General features: G+C 47.2%; 1 protein-coding gene across 1 annotated transcript in view; it reads left to right on the top strand.

Moving 5' to 3' along the window:
• LOC144766885 (lectin-like) overlaps positions 1–17,447 on the top strand; it is an 80,507-nt gene extending 63,060 nt beyond the window's left edge. Inside the window, exons 4-6 of the mRNA XM_078650595.1 lie at positions 15,783–15,923; positions 16,776–16,887; positions 17,211–17,447. Of these exons, the coding sequence (XP_078506721.1) occupies positions 15,783–15,923; positions 16,776–16,887; positions 17,211–17,317 (360 nt within the window). The 3' untranslated portion in view covers positions 17,318–17,447. The remainder of the gene's footprint in view (positions 1–15,782; positions 15,924–16,775; positions 16,888–17,210) is intronic.
• Positions 17,448–17,893: the final 446 nt, after the last annotated feature.

Below are 17,893 nucleotides of genomic sequence, written 5' to 3'. Positions count from 1 at the left end.
ACTGCGCACACGCATAGCACAAGGTAATGAGGAAGAAACATTCATTCGCAGCAAAGAATTATTCATGGCAAAAAAACAGTAATAGTAATCGTCTCCAAGAAACAATAACCAGATAAGCCATTCAAGGGCACAGGTGAGCGATGTCTCACTCAATACAGTAGAAGTACAAGGTTGGTAATGGCTGTACTAGATTTAGGTCTCCAGCCTCCTAATCCCACGCTGGTTGCAGGCAGGCAAAATGAGCTGGACAAGAGACATTGCTTTATCAATTACCATGCAGCCTAGTACTCGGTGCTAGCTCCCAACACAAAGATGATGGCAAGCAAAGGTAACCAGTGCCTGCTGATTAATGATGGGTGTGTCGTGGCTTGATCAAAACTCTTATCGTCTCCTACGCTGCAACGTGTATGCATAGGAACGCACAGCAAAAAAAGTGACTCCCCAAACACATCCAGGTTCCGAGGTGTGTTGAAGACGTCTGAAGGCTTATCATCTCTTCAGCCCACCAACAAATGGAAGATTCCTGTACGACGGAGACAGGACCCAGGCATTTGAAGTTTGGGTGTGCCGGCATGCACCCGATGGAGGCCACAGCGACCACGCTGCGCGTGGGCTGGCCGAATGAGCGACAAACAGACTGAACATTACAGGACACAGCATAACCCCAGGGATTGTGTGCTGCCTCCAAAACACGAGGGGTCAGATTTATAAGCCCCTTGCACCACCAATACTCCACTTTTCGTGACGTACTGGTGGCACCGGGGGCTCTTCCATATTTACAAGGACAGGAAAAGCCACCCAGAGTGACTTTTCCTCTCCTCGTAAATATGGCCCCTTCACACGCAGCATTTTGCGTTGAAGGGGCGTTCCATGGGTGTTGCTGTGGGTGTTCCCACGCAACACCCATGGAACAAGACACATCTCCAGATGTACGACAAATCATGAATCGGGAGATGTGTCTGAATGCTATGCCACCCTAGTAAGGGGCAACGAGGAGAAATGTTCATTTCTCGTCGTGTTTTCCTCTTGCAATGCGCGCTGCCTTCTACGGCATGCATTGAAAGAGGAAAAATCCTTAATGATTGTTTATTTGCAGGAAGGTGCCCCTTCCTGCACCAAAACAATCTCCCCATGGCGCAAGCATCCTTGCCCCATGGTGCAAAGGTGCCTGCCCGGCGCTTGGCAGCTGTTTGTGCGCCAGTGCAGGGGCGAGCACAGGAATGCCACATATTCTTGTAAATATGTCGCATTCCTGTGCTCTGAAAGTGCAGCAGCGTGGCGCAGCCAAAGGGCTTGCGGTGCCACGCTGAGGCACTTTCTTGTAGATCTGCCCCATGAATTGTGCACCCCACACCCTCCCTCCATCCTGACACAGCAGCCGAGACCCAGCTGACCGTTTTCAGACTAGATATCCCCAAATAAACACTTGAAGAACAAAGTTGGAGAACTGAGTTTTGGGGAGTCTCAAGCAGATGTTTCCGGTATAAGCATCTACACTTTGGGCCTTCTTCATTTTCTGCAATGTGAGAAATACCCATGCCCGGTATCCAGTTTTGCCACGTTCGCCCTCATAGGAATACTTGAGAATCCGTGTGACTGGACTTTTACTGATACAGAGCTTCTAATTTGGGAAGTGTTCATTTGCCAATCAGCCCACTTTTGTATCTATATCATTTTCTCCTCCCTGCCTTAGGGCTCCCCCAGATTACCAACCCACCAGTGTCCTGAGGAAGGTGATGGCTACCTGCTAGCCTAGCACCGAAACGCGAGTCAGCACTGTGCAAGACAGAAACCCCAGGGCGGCATATACCTGTAAGCACCAATTGGATGCACCACTGCCAACTTACCACTACTACCTTATAATCCTGTTTGGTTTCTGCCTTATATTTATTATTCTTGTGTGTATTCTGTTTTATTGGATATATGAGAATGTGGGATGTATGACATGGTTTGACTGTTGGAAATATATGTTCAAGTGTTTGTTTCTTCTATTGTAATAGAGCTCTAACTTTGTGGGGTGTGAGATTTTTCATTTATGTTTATGCACTTGATTATTCATAATATGTTTATATGCGTAGTGTATATTTTGTATGTCATTTTCTTCGCTCTGTGCTTAATAATAAGAAGTTAAAAGGACTAATAAGTATAATAATTATTTTTTAAAAAATTATTTTGTATTCCATATCTTTGAATTACATTTCTATTTCAAATCTGGTGGTATTTGTTTGTTTCTCTGTGTATCAATTGATATTTGGAATTTCCAGCCTTTCCTGTCCTCCCCTGGATGAATTTAATCTTTTCCTCTATTAATTTAGAGACGTAGTTACGTCCTATTAGTATCCTTTGGCAGGTGACAACTTCTTCCCTTGCCTCGGAGGGTGGGTTATCTTCCAAAATAAAGATGGCAACACGCAGTGGCGAAGGGTGCCCTGTGGCTCCAGGCTCATGCATGCACCTAACGTAGATGCACAGCACGCGTACCAGGCAGTATACACAAGACATCACAGACAGTCTCGCGGACCACGCACACCCCCCCATACCATGTCTCCATAGTCCTTGCAGCAGTTTTAAATCAGGCAATCATCATGCACTGGTGTATTAGTGATTAGAAAGGTTGTTTTTAGCAAGGCATGGTGTAGCTTGCTAATTTGTTGTTTTATCTCCTTTATCTCTGTTTTTCTTCATGGTGCTTGCTTTCTTTTGTTCTGTTGTGTCATTTTTAGTGTTATTTGGATATCCAAATCTACTTCTTGCTGCTCAAAATCTTGGTTGATCTTTTAAGTGTTGCAAATTGAGTACGTTGAGACCTTTGGCCTGCTCCATCCGGCACAATTGGGGTTCCGGGCGGCTTAAAGCACAGAGTCTGCTCTATTGGAGGTGTCCGAGGCTATTCAAGAGTGCCTCGATGCTGGCGGGAGGGCTGCTCTGGTTATGCTGGACCTCTCGGCGGCCTTCGATACTGTGCCCCATGCCCTGCTTCTGGATTGCCTCCTGGAGATCGCAGACTCCGGGCCGTGTGCAGTTGGATCAGGTCTTTCTTGGAGGGCCACTCACAGCAGGTCTGGCTTCCACCGTGTGCCTCTGCTCCTCAAGAGGTGGCCACTGGTGTCCCACAGGGGTCATCCCTTAGCCCCCTTCTCTTTAACATTTATGTTACCCAGTTGGTCTATCTTGCGGAAGGATTAGGGGCTGAGGTGATGGCCTAAGCTGACAATGCCCAACTGCTGTTTTCCTGGGGCCTTGATGAGGACTCGGTCCTCCCCGCCCAACACTGCCCATCCGCAGTCTTTCAGTGGTTGACTCAGGCACAGCTTAAATGCAATGAGGAGAAATCGGAGATCCTCTTGTACGGTGCCTGCCCTGTCGACTTCAGAAGAAAGCTAGGGCCCCCTGGTTCTACTCTTCCAAGCTCTAACGGGGATTCTGTTAAGAATCTCGGGGCCTGGTTCACTGAGAACCTGATCTTCTCATCGCAGGTTAAGAAGCTGGCTGGCTCCTGCTTTAGCATCCTGAAGTCTCTGAGAAAGTTTCTTCCTCTTCTACCTAAGTCTGCAAGGAGACTGTGGTTTGTGCTTTAATTCTCCCGCGCCTTGATTATGCTAATGCTTTGTATGCAGGCATTCTGGGCTACCTGTTAGATACATTGCAGGTGATTAAAAATTCAGCTGCCCGGCTCCTGCTGGGGTTTTCCAGCAGATGCAGTGTGTGATCTCTGCAATGGCTCCCGACGAAGGCTCAGATAAAATTTAAAATCTTGTCCATTGCTCACAAAGCCCTTTATGGGCTGGGTTCCATCTATTTACAGAATAGGTTGGCTTTCTATACTCCAGAAAGACAGCTTCACTCGGCCTCCCGACTCTTGGCACAGACTTGGCACAGACTTGGCACAGACTCCTCTATTTAAGTGCCAAAGGCTTGGCTGGAGCTTTTTATCCGGCTGTGGCGCAGGCTAGGAATGCTCTACCATTGGCCTTGAGGGGTGTTAAAGACCTTCTTATCTTTGATAAAAAAAAAGCTGAAAACTCTTCTGTTCTAGTTCTCCTTTTCGTTTCTGATTCAGGCCCTTTTATGGCTTGTGTCGGGACACTCCTTGGAGTATCTGCGTGCGGTACAAGTGCATATAACAAAACATATTATATGTGTATTGCTTTGTATAAACATGTAGAATAATATTTTATTTTTTAAATATAGATATTCATTATTTTTGCATAACACGTGCACATATTAATGACAGCTACATTATTCTATGTTTTTAACATGTATATTCGTGGCTGCATAAATATGTACATCTTTTATCATAACTATTTATCTACAAGTGCTTCACTATTGAATTACAAAGAAAACAATATAGTAGTTAATAATGTATTGTACAGTTAATACATAAATACATTAATTTAAAGTAAAACAACACTTGAAAGCTGGAGTTTATTTAATGCATCTTTAATCTACAAATACTACCTTCCTTTATGCATCTATAAACCTTCCATATACTTATGGATCTATATACCTTCCATATACCTATGGATTCATATATTTAATACTTTTCTTCTAATTTAGTGCATCCAATGAACCACCCTATGTCTCGCCCTATACCTCTATCAATATATCCTCTACCATTACTCTCTCATTCATCCCAACCCCATACCACTACTATGAGCCCCAAAATAACACTTTCTAGATTCTTCCCTACTCTATCCATCCTTGCATCATCTCACACATCTTTTAGTATTCCAATCCTTTCAAACAAGCCTCTCTAAAGCCTTCCCTCTGATTCTCCCCTTTCACTAACCCCTCTCAATCCAAATAATTGAGTAACATATCCTCCACTCATATTACTTTCATATTTCACTATACTAATTCACTACGAATCCATTATGGGTTCTGGAGTAACATGCTACTCGCGAAAAACGTGCTTCAACACCCCATTGGGGGTAGCAAGCACTATATAAATGCAATCCTTTTTCCCTCTTCTATTTCTCCACTATCATTCTCAGTCCAAATAACAGACTGACATGTCCACCACTGCAATTAATTTCATATTTCACTGTACTAACTCACCACTAATGCTTTATGGTTTCCGGGGTAGCAGGTTACTAGCCGAAAAAGCTCTTCAACACATCAACAAGGATAGCAAGCTCTATATGAATGCAACCCTTTTTCCCTCTTCTGTCCCTCCACTATCGCTTTCAATCCAAATACCTAACCTATCCACCACTCACACTACTTTAAAGTTTCACTATACTAATTCACCACTAATCCTTTACGGGTTTCTGAGTAGCATGCTACTTGCCAAAAAAGCACTTCAACACCCCCTCAGGGATAGCAAGTGATATATAAGTGCAATCCTTTTTCCCTCATCTATCTCTACATTATCCTTTTCATTCCAAATAACAGACTAACGTCCAATACTCAAATTATTTACAGATTTCACTATGGAAATGACCACTAATCCTTTACAGGATCTGGAGTAGTGTGCTACTTGACATAAAAATGCTTAAACACATCATCAAAGGTAGCAAGCACTATATAAATGCAAACCTTTTTCCCTCTTCTGTCTCTCCACTATCCTTCTCAATGCAAATAACTGACTAACATATTCACCACTCATATTACTTTTATATTTCACTATACTCTTTCACCATTAATTAGTTATGACAACTGACTAACATGTCCATTACTCAAATTAATTTCATATTTCAATGTAATAATTCACCACTAATCCTTCATGAGTTGCGGAGTAGCGTGCTACATATCAAAAAAGTGCTTTGATGCCTTTGCGATGCAATTACAACACAAAACAATGTATCAGTCATTTTATCCTCTCCATTAAAAGACAAAAGTTAATTCCCACAATAGTGATTCCCCAGCTGAAGGGAGGGAGTATCCTCTACTGCATTCCGGAAGTAACAGACCTTCCGGCAGTTCTTTGTGATTGGTGTCATTATTTTAAAAAATGTGGCGTAAGTTCAGAGACATTCATCGTCCCCTTTGCCAAACCCCCCCCACACACACTGTTTTATGCTTAACAGAACCCTTCTTCATTATGGTTACATCACCTGAGCGGAAGCTTGCAAGACAGCCTTTGGGATGGTCGAATGGCCGGCTATCTGAGTGCCCTGAGGAGCAAGCTGGGTCCATTCCAGGTGTTGAAGTAAAGTGCCGCTGCTTTGCTCTTTCAATGGAGGAATGCCAGTTTTCACCACATTGAGTTCTGATGCAGGCCTCCATCACTTTGTACCCATCACCTCAGGACTCCACCATCCTCTTCTCTTAAAGGGATCATGTAGTGTAGAGAAAAAACACAGTTCTCTTTGCTCAGTCCTGCATACCCAATGGCCAGCAACATGGGCTTCGAAGAATATTTCATGACCTTGGCTGGGATTTTGAGATCTTTTGTGACATCCTTCATGGATGGTCCGTTTAAGACTGTTATGCATCCAGGGATCACTGTATCAGTTCTGATGGTGTGATAATGTTGCATACATGACCTTTCCTATCTCTGTGAACATCTCTGGGCAGGTTCATTATCTGTGACTATAGCCCCACTTATATAGGTCTGAATCTGTGGCGATCGCTAATGGTCGGAATGCCAACATTTATAACCCAAACGTTAGTTGTGAGAGCATTTGACAGCACTCAGTTTATCTTTCTTTCTAATTCTTTCTGTTCACAATCTACTACATACACTCAAGGGCTTAAGAGGAGCAGTGTAATATTGTGTTTTTCTAGCAGAAGAGGCAAGATGAGGAACTTGATCGGGGGTTTCTCAAACTTCAGGTGGAGGAATACACACAATAGGACTGCTTCTTGGGAATTCATTAGTACATGGCCCATTGCAGTTGACCATTAATAGAAATGGGGTAGCCCAGTAGGTCCAGGACCTGGGAATTTTAACAATATTAAAAAACAGTGGTCCAATGGACTAATACTTCTAAATATCACAATTAGTTGGACATTTTATAGTTCACATAATGGGATATTCTTTGAGAACAACGGAACAGCCAAACAAACTGGTGGTGATTTATTTATTTTCTACCACTAACAGACAATATATTTGTCACAAATAATACAGGGTCGAAATGGTTGCCCCAACCGGAGCGTGCAAAGATAGAAAAAGTTAAGTGGATTTAGTGATGGAGAAAAAGAGGGAAAAATTGTGACATAAAAACAATCCAGCAATTCAAATACAAGGATCAATACTCATCCTTACATTGAGACCTGACCCTAATTCAATTCTGCAATATCCTTTCAAATTTTTCCAAAAACGGTTATGATTAATAAATCCTATGCACATAGAAAAGAAATAGTGTTGGTCCAGGTCAATAATCTATATTGAGCGTCGACGTTTCGACTCGACTTATGGCCGCACGGTGAATTAAGCCTGGGCCGGGCGAGTCTTCATCAGGACTAATTGGGCAACCATATATTCTTTGGGATGACCCCTGACGTTGATGGGTGATTCTATATTCGATTATTCTATATTTGTTTCAATCAATGAAGAAAACGTCCTCCTTGATGCGTGTATGCCCTCAGGGAAGTTCAAAAAGGATAGATCGTCATTCCTGTCTTCTCCATTCCATTATTTCATTCAAACAATTCAAGTGCTTCAAAGAGCCGTCATCCATTGAGGATATATCGTAGTACTCCCACTAGATGTTATGTTATGTTATGTTATGTTATATTTATTCTTATATAGCGCGCGGCTACTCAAAAAGAGTGTCCCGGCGCTTTTGATAATGAGACCTACAGCAGAATAACACAACACAGTAATAAAACACCGACGTGAGCAGAGCATAGAAGCAAAAAAAAAAAAAAAGAGCAGCCTAGATGGCAAACAGCCACGTTTTAAGGCCTTTTCTAAAAGCAAGTAAATTAGTAGCTCCGCGAAGTGTCAACGGCAAAGTATTCCACAACTGTGGAGCCAGCCGTCCAAAGGAGCGGCCTCCAATGCGGGCTCTCTTTACACGCGGCACAGCCGCTAGAAACAGAGATTCTGACCTGAGAGAGCGAGCCGGGTGGTAAAAGGCAAGTCTCCTTTGGAGATACTTAGCTCCCACAGCATGAAGAGCTTTATAGGCCAAAGTTAACGCCTTGAAGGCAATCCGTTTTCGGATAGGCAGCCAGTGTAAGGTCCGCAAAAGGCCCGCAGCACTGGCACGCCTGTTTAGGCCATAGATGGCCCTCGCGGCCGCATTCTGCACAACTTGAAGCCGCTGCAGCAGATACTCTGGCAGGCCCAAGTAGAGGACGTTGGAATAATCCAATCTTGAGCCGATCAGAGCCTGCACAGTCAGCTTCCTATGTTCCTCAGACAAAAGAGGCAGAAACTTCCGGAGCATCTTCAGGAGCCCATAACAGGTACACCTAGGATCTGAGGCCTTAGCGTCAGATCCTTATCCATCTTGACCCCCAAGTTTTTAGCTATGAGGGATGAACAAGACGGGGGGAACATGTCAATGGGCCACCAGGCCTGCCAGTCCGGATCCGACGCACACCCGAAGAAGAGTACCTCAGACTTATCTGAGTTGCACTTGAGGCTGTTCAGATGAAACCATCTAAAAACAGCCCCAAGGCAATCCCGGATACTCTCTCCATCAAAGTCTCCTCCCCTCTTACAAGAAAAGAGGAGCTGGGTGTCGTCGGCGTAGGATATGATCTGGGCCCCGAACGACTCCGCCAACGCCGCCAAAGGGGCCATAAAGATGTTAAAAAGAGTCGGGCTCAGTACAGAGCCCTGTGGGACCCCGACTCCCAATGGCGGCATCATGGCGGCGTCTGGGGGGGCCCAGACCGTTTGTCGGCGGCCAGCTAGGAAGGATGAAAACCAGCTGAGCACCGTCCCCCGTAGGCCAATCTCATAGAGTCTTGCGAGAAGGCCCTCATGGGGGACGGTGTCAAAGGCCGCCGACAGATCTAACAAAACCAGCATAGCTTTGCCCCCGGAGTCCAGTGCCCCCTTAATAGCTTCAGACACTTCCAGGAGCGCGGTCTCCGTACTTAGGGGTCGATTAGGATCGCGGACGGACTTGAGTCCGTCCGCGACCCCTGAGGAGGAGGGAACGTCCGCATGGGCTGCGGCGTTCCCTCCGATCTGATTAGGATGTGACCGCCAGGGTGGCGGTCACATCCTCTATCTCTAACATTGCGGCGGGTGCAGCTTCAAGCTGCACCCGCCCCAATGTAAAAAATGCATGCACAGCATTTGCGTGCACAAAGCGGCAGGCACCGCGCGGTGCCTGCTGCATTGTGCACGCAAATGCAGGGGGGTACCATAGGTACCCCCCATGTGCACCCACCACCACCCCTTCACCCAGGGGGCCCGCAACGGGCCCCCGAAGTGAAGGTCCGTATGCTTTTCCATGGCGGCAATGCCGCCGTGGAAAAGCATATTTACACACACATCATGATATGGCGGACGGTGTCTCATAGACACCGCCTGCCATGTTATAGCTTTTCCGCCACGGTCGGAAGCCGACCGCGGCGGAAAAGCGGCGGACGGAATTCCAGACCCACCAGCCATCCTAATTTGGCGGTGGGTCTTTGGAGTCTCCGCCGCGGTTTTTCCGCATCCTCCAGGCCGGCGGACACTTCCGCCGGCCCGGAGGATGCGGAAAAACCGCCATCCTAATCGGCCCCTAAGATTGGGGCGAAAGCCCGATTGGGTGGCATGCAAAATCTCCTGAGTTTCCAGAAAATTGGAGAGCACCATGTGCACATGCTTCTCCAGAATTTTCGAAAAGGCCGGCAAGAGAGAAATCGGCCTATAATTTGCCAAAGCCTCAGGATCGAGACCAGGCTTCTTCAGCAGAGGGATGACCATTGCCTGCTTCCAGGCCTGCGGAACCACTCCCTGGGTCAACGAGAGATTCAGGAGTGGATTGGCCAGCGGGTTGATAACTTCCGCCATTTTTGCCAGGAATTTAGCAGGGCATGGGTCCAAAGGCGAACCAGATTTAAGATTACCCATAAGCGCCAGGGAAGCAGGGACTGTGAAAGATGGAAAGACGGCCAGCACAGGGCCTAAAGTGGCCGATAGGCCCGATTCGTCCTTGGAAACAGTCAGCCCTGCGGGTGCCTCCAGAGTAAAAGAGTCTTGGATGAGCTTAATCTTGCCAGTAAAAAAATTAGCAAGATCCGAAGCCCAGGACTCAGAGGGCATACCCTGGGATGCATTAGATCGAGGGGCCATAAATTCTCTGACAATGGCGAAAATCTCCTTGCAGGAGTTGGAGGCAGCCTCTATCCTCCCCGCAAGATAGGTTTTTTTTCCTCGGCGTATGTCCCGGTGATAGGCCTTGACCGCTGTCTTGTATGTCAGTCTAGCCACAGAGTCATATTGTGAATGCCAGGCTCTTTCAGCTGCCTTGCACTGCTGCCGGGCAGTCGACAATGCCGCAGTGAACCAGGGAGCCGAGACACGTTTGGATGTTGAGCGGGGGGTCATCTCCGGGGCCAGATCATTTAACCTGGCTAATAACCATACTTGCAGAGATTCCAGATCCCTTCCCAAATCTCCTATAAGGGGGCAAGGGTGATCCAGGGCGGCCTGAGCCAGCACAGCTGATGTCACTTGGTGATATGCCCTAGGGGCTCGGCCCTGCTGCTGAGACACGGGATTGGATGGTTTCGCCGTGCCCCTGACCACAAATTTGGCTAGTCTATGGTCCGACCAGAGCTCCGGGATAATCTCCTTCACCTCCAAAGGAGATGTCGAGAAGACCTGATCAAGAGTATGTCCCTTGTCGTGTGTTGGCCCCTGAAGATACGGGATCAGGCCCAAAGGGGCCGTAGCCTCCAGTAATTTGATGGTATCTGGGTCCGATGGCTCATCCATACGGAAGTTAAAGTCTCCGGCCACGATGCAATGTTCTGTCTTCAAGGCCAACCCAGATATAACCGACTCGAACTCTTCAAAGAAGGTTCCAGGCGGGCCGGGTGGCCTATACACTAATAGACCTTTAAAGGATTGATGGGGCGCCAAAGTGATGGAGAAGGCAAGGGACTCAGAGCCTCGAATGTCATCCACAGGCAGTATAGAACATGCCACGCCTTTCTTCACCACCAATGCCACTCCACCGCCCCTTCCCTTGAGTCTATCCCTCCTGAAAACATTGTAGTCAGGAGGAATAGCCATAGCTATATCGGGATTTGAGAATTCGCCCAGCCAAGTCTCGGTCAACATAAGACAGAGCGGCTTTTCCGTATCCAAAAGATCATAGATGTCCTGCGCGTGTCTGCACGCTGATCTGGTGTTTAACAGCAGGCAGAGATAACCAGCACAGTAAGTGTCTTTATTTGGGGGCGAGGACGAAGCAAAACTAGGGCGCCATCCACATCCAGGGCAACGCGTCTTACCCCTGTAACGACCGGGGAAGACAGTGCAGCAGCCGCCCAAAGGATTCTGAAAAGAACATAGCTCACGCGATGTGTATCGAAGCGTGGGGGGCCCAGGCGCACAAATGCCCAGTGACTGAGCCCAGCCCGCTGCCCCGTCCGCCTCCGGGACGCTGACGGGCGCAGACGGGCTGGACTCTGGCGTGACTCCGGCGATGATCCGGCATACCCGCTGCGCGTAACCGCTGCGTGTAAGCATGACTTCCTTTAAGAGGAGGTCGTCGCCTGAGCTGCTAGAGCGTGCACCCCTCACCCAATATGGCCGCCACAAAAGCGCTGCTGTTCACACTCCAAGCCCACAGCAACCGGGACCCGCCAAGCGCGGTGACAGTACCCATTATGGTGCAAGTATGTGGGGCCCTTAAAAACAGGGGATAAGAAAATTAAAATTAAAGTAAATACAAAGCAGGGTTATTAAAACGCCGCTATATTGCTGTAGGTGCGCGCCTCAGCTCAGCGTAACGCCGGGGAGCGCTCAGGTAGGTCTCGTGTCCGCTAGTAAAATCAGCGGGACTGAAAGATGTCAAGACCGAGCCCCCTGATTACCTCCCTTAAGAGGAGGTCGTCGCCTGAGCCGCTAGAGCGTGCACCCCTCACCCAATATAGCCGCCACAAAAGCGCTGCTGTTCACACTCCAAGCCCACAGAAACCGGGACCCGCCAAGTGCGGTGACAGTACCCTGGGGTCGGTTGGTGACGTTGGCCTCGTGCACCTGTCCTCTCTGGGGTCAGCTGACGGCGTGGGCCTCGTGCACCCCTCGTCTCTGGGGTCAGTTGGTGACGTCGGCCTCACGCACCCCTCGTCTTTGGGGTCGGTTCGTGACGTCGGCCTCGCGCACCCCTCGTCTCTGAGGTCAGCTGGCGGCATCGGCCTCATGCACCTCTCCTCTCTGGGGTCAGCGGTTCACAGCTGACCTCCGCTCCTTCGGCGCTACAGGGAGCGCTGCATCTAGTGGGAGTACTAAGATATATCCTCTATGGATGACGGCTCTTTGAAGCACGTGAATTGTTTGAATGAAATAATGGAATGGGGAAGACAGGAATGCCGATCTCTCCTTTTTGAACTTTCCTGAGGGCATACACGCATCAAGGAGGACGTTTTCTTCATTGATTGAAACAAATATAGAATAATCGAATATAGAATCACCCATCAACGTCAGGGGTCATCCCAAAGAATATATGGTTGCCCAATTAGTCCTGATGAAGACTCGCCCGGCCCAGGCTTAATTCACCGTGCGGCCATAAGTCGAGTCGAAACGTCGACGCTCAATATAGATTATTGACCTGGACCAACACTATTTCTTTTCTATGTGCATAGGATTTATTAATCATAACGGTTTTTGGAAAAATTTGAAAGGATATTGCAGAATTGAATTAGGGTCAGGTCTTAATGTAAGGATGAGTATTGATCCTTGTATTTGAATTGCTGGATTGTTTTTATGTCACAATTTTTCCCTCTTTTTCTCCATCACTAAATCCACTTAACTTTTTCTATCTTTGCACGCTCCGGTTGGGGCAACCATTTCGACCCTGTATTATTTGTGACAAATATATTGTCTGTTAGTGGTAGAAAATAAATAAATCACCACCAGTTTGTTTGGCTGTTCTGTTGTTCTCAAAGAATATCCCATTATGTGAACGACAAAATGTCGAACTAATTGTGATATTTAGAAGTATTAGTCCATTGGACCACTGTTTTTTGATACCATTGCAGTTGACAGCACCTCCAGAACTTTCTTCTAGTATAAAAGCAGTATAGGACAAAGCTAAAGAGTATAAAGCAAGTTGGTGTCAAATTAAAGACAATGAGGACATGCAGCTGTGACTCCCGGGCATATTTTCTTAATTTGTGCATATGTAAAGTAGGCTCAATTCAGATCATTAAATTGAATGTACTTAACACTGGAGCTGCGGGATACCTTATGGGGATTTTTCAATATTTTAGCCCAGTCCACATTGTGCAGAGGCTGTGCGGGATAACAACAGGTGGTGTTGGGTAGAATGGTCAGTAGGAAACAATGAGTTTTGCGGTAATCCCTGCAGAAAGTATTTACGGATAATCCCTGTGTTATACAAGGGGCGGCCAGACAGCCAGCGAGCCACCAAAGGAGCTGTGCAGCTACATATTAGCATTCTAAGGCCGGAATTGCGAATCCACCCTAAGTCACAGGTGGCTTTAGAGTGATATGTGCTAACCGGCGGCTCCCTAGTCCCCACATCATTTGTGGGACATGTAGAAGTGTCTGAAGAATGAACGAGGGATGAACAGGTGAAGTTTTTCAAAACAATACAATTATTGGGGTAGCACCGCGATCTTCACTAGTACCACAGGGCCCAGACCTGTAAGTGGAAGAGAAGATCAAAAAGCAAACTGGGCTAGGTATTGGAAGGTGACTAATTTCCCGCTCAATCTGTGGTCTAAGTGCACAGAATGGGGAAAACACTACCATATGTTGAAGAAACACTTCCTATAATGTGCAATCGTTATCTTATTCTTATATTTTACTTGTGTAATTTACATCCCAAATATTTTGAAGATTCTGCATGTACGGTGGCACGTAAGGATGAGCCAGATCACTGGTTTGGCCTCAGCTCGACTGCAGAACCATTTTAAGATATGGGCAGAGTGGGTGACTGCCCAGCACAACCTTCCAAGGGGTCTGGCCCCTGATCACCCTTCAAAAGCACAATCAGCAGCTATTTTCACTAGCAGAATTTGCCGGGGGTGGGGGCTGCTTGCTCAACCCTTGACAGTGTCTCTTCTGTTTCTCTTTTCTCTGATGAGACAAATCTCCAGGTACACAATACTTTCCGATACTCAAGGCGGGTCCCTCTTGTCTGAATTTAAGAATTGTCCCACCATGTTCTTCTGTTCCTTGTGCAGTATCCACCTCCTCCTACTGCTATAAGCACCAGTTCTTAGCAAGAATCCTTTGAATCAGTTGCTGTCAATCTCCCATCTAATCTGGATTTAATCTTGCTCTTTAGTTCTCTTTGGCTGGTATTCTGCGCTCCCAGTTCTGAGCTAAATTTAGAAACCCAAATGAACACTCTAGTGCTGTGAGACAACAGAGAAGTTGTAGGTACCTCCCAAAATGACATTAGGTGTGAGACTGTCGACCACACCATTTGCTCTCCCTCATTTAATTTCTTTAGGTTTTAAGGTTGACTGGAGGTTGAGGTGAGGCAGATGTTTTTGTTCAACTTGTCTAAACTAACAGATGGGCAGTTACCTTAATGTTTTCCAGACTGTTAGCCATAGTTTTTAAAATGTTTAGAAATATAATCAAAGTTTGCAAATTTGCTGTTGCTACTCTCTAAGAACGTTTGGGTAATTTTGGAAAGGGGTGATGTACTTGACACCGTCCTCAAGGTCATAAAGCTACTATTGAACAAGGACTTGATGTGCCACCTGCATGTAGCATACCTAGAGGCAATCACATAAAGACCATAGTGAATGTATAGGGGCAGATTTATGAGGCCCTTGCGCCACGTTTACGCCGCTGTTGCGTCACGCAAGGCGGCGTAAAGTGGCGCATCCCTACGACCGATTTACAATGTGACGCATCTAGGCAGATGCGTCACGTTGTAAAGCCCTGCGCCGCTTGTGGGCGTTCCGGCGCAGGGTGGGCGTTCCGGGGCAGGTGCGCCTCGCAAAAGTGGCTGAGTGAAATCTATAAGATTCCACTCAGTCACTTTCAGGCCAATGCTGCGTCAAAACCCTGCGCCTGCTTGAAGCAGGCGTAGGTCTTGACGCAGCATTGCAAAGATGGGGCACCCCCGAGCCTTGCTGGAGCTGCGTCGCGCTTGCGACGCAACTCCGGCAATGCGCCACCTTTACGGCACAGATGCGTCACGCATCTGTGCCGTTTTTGCCCCATGGTGCGCCACATTGTAAATGCGGCGGAGCAGCGGCGCAAGATAACTGGCGCATCCCTGGGGATGCGCCAGTTATCATAAATCTGCCCCATAGTATTACTTAGAACATAGTAAATATATGCTCTGATAAACTAGCGGGGTAGGGCCTCTCCTTCGATGTGTCTACAAAAATGACCTTTTGTCATCAGTTTTTGTCCTGAATTTTGACCCTTTCTCCTGAATTTTTGTCCTGAATTTTGTCCCTCTGTCCTGAATATTTTACAGTTCTATCCAGAATTTGCATCTATGTCAGTTGGTCACCCTAGTGCAGATACACAATTTCTCCTCTTCTTACTTGGCATGCAGAGTTTGTGGCATGAAGCAGTGAGTGTGGAACCAGCGCTAGCCCCATTAGGAGTGTTCAGGGAGAGGAGTCCTGAGACATTGCAGAATAAAGCTCAAAGGAGTCCTGTCTTCTCACATGCCCTCCGATGCTCAGTCAACACTCACCCTGTCCTCTTTTAATTTCAGGTGTTCTGCCAAAGCCTCGCCCCAGGATCACACCTGGCGTCTGCACACAGTAAAGAGGACATCGACTACCTAAAGGGCTTCGCCTACTGGCACACGCGCTTTCACCGTAGCTTCTGGTTGGGAGCATCAGACCTTTACAAGGTAGTGTGCTCCATTACATGGTCTTAAATGAATGCCTGGGGCAAAAACTACAAATAGGGGATGGACTGGGGAGTTTGAGGTAGAAACATGATCTGGAAAAGGAAAGCTTCCCAACCACTTCTCAACTTCCTTCCAAACAAATTCCAATGTGACATGATGGCTTAGAGTCAGGTCAGGGGGTCTACCTATCAGAAGTGCATCGGGTACAGTGGAACCCAGGTCTAGAGGCCTTAAGGGCCTGTATCCCATGAATGGAAGTGGGGTGAGCTGAGGCCCAATAAGAGGTGGGGGAGAGAGGACTGCACCCCATCAATGGAAGTGGGGTGAGCAGAGGCCCATCAAGAGGCAGGGGGGCTGCACCCAGTCACTGCAAGTGGGGTAAGCTAAGACCCAACAACAGGTGGGGGAGGGGGGCTGTACCCCATCAATGCAGGTGCTGTGAGCTGAGGCCCTACAAGAGGCAAGGGCTGGGGGGTTTATATTCTACTGTAACTCGTCAATTGAACGTCAACTTGAAATGAATCAGAAATATTGAAAAAGCAAGTAGATACTCTGGCATGGGGTACCTTCACTTTGATTTTTCAATTTTTAGCACTGGTTTATTGTCTATATTTACAAGGGTTGACATAACAATACCCCCAAAGCTCCATTGAGTTGCATATCTCTGATCTCCACTCTTGGGGTAAACACTGGTGGCCAAACACACCCTTTTGGAAGCTGATCCTGCCTCTCAGGGGTCAGATGGTAGGATGGGCTCTGAGCAGAGGGTCCAGATGCTAAGATCCACAAATGAGGTGAGCAGTGGGGCCAGACGGTATAGCTCCTTGACAGCCATGGCTCTCTTTCTTACAGAAGAGGCGCTTTCTGTGGACAGATGGGAGTCCCATGGACTTTAAGAACTGGCACCCGGAAGAGCCCTTCAGCTCAGGCGGAAAGGAACACTGTATAATCTCCAACTATAAAGGTAGGTATTTGCCTCCCACATTCAAGGGCCCTTTCCTGTAAGTCTTTCATTTGTTTTCACAAAAGCAGTTCAGCACTTAACACCCATTTTGTGAATATATTTCTCCTGTAATTTAAAGTATATTGGGACATTTGTTGAACTTGAACTAACTTGCAATAAGCATTTTCTGAAACGCATGACTGCAGTTCCACTATCTTTCACATTCTTCCAAAGTTTCTCGAAGTGGGTGTGAGTTTCTCCTGATTTACTCCTGAACACTGATCATTACATGTTTGGAATGAGTACAAGACAGAGGCTGAATGTTTTTGCTTTTTCTCTTGTAGGCCCAGGACTCTGGGGGGATGTGAAGTGTGAGAGTAATCTCGCCTTCGTCTGTAAAGCCCCCAACCCTCCTGAGGGCAAGCCCTTGTGTTCGAGGGAAGTGAGGTAAAGATGTGGAGCAACCAATGGCACCCATTCTGAAGAGATGGAAGCCCAGACGCCAGGAGGGAGGAACCCTCAGGGCCTTGTTCTAGAGTGGCACTAAACATAAAAATAAACAAGGCGCTTTATTCGCTCAAGATGTGTGTTTTAAACTGTCAAACCTCAATGTACAATCTTTACGTTCCAGATCCCTGGCCACAAAATTGGTATTTGTTAAATTCTGCGATCATAAATGGTGCTCGTGAAGATCTGCAGGTGCCACTGTAGTCGTAAGAGTCACAATGTGGCAGGTGGGGTGAGAGTGTCCCTTTAAAGCCCAGCGAACACCTACTAACTCACTGTTGTATGGGCGTCGCCCGCTGACTGGGAACAAGGACACAACCCTTACTTGGGTGGAGTGAGTCTTTCACATTTAGGGTCTCTTGTGCCCCTGCTGCCAGGTTGATGTTCACCCCTGTGAGGTGGGCAGAGGACCCCAGGATGCAGGGCCCAGGATGTGCCAAGTGTATGCTGCTAGATGACAGGATCTCCACATCTGACCAAACCACCACCTTGGCTTTCCTTCCTTCTTCCAAAGACTCCT

This window comes from Lissotriton helveticus, chromosome 1_1 (genome assembly GCF_964261635.1).
Source record: "Lissotriton helveticus chromosome 1_1, aLisHel1.1, whole genome shotgun sequence".
Lineage (NCBI taxonomy): Eukaryota > Metazoa > Chordata > Amphibia > Caudata > Salamandridae > Lissotriton > Lissotriton helveticus.
Note: the sequence above shows the minus strand (reverse complement) of the source record. Positions and strands in the feature narration are given on the sequence as shown.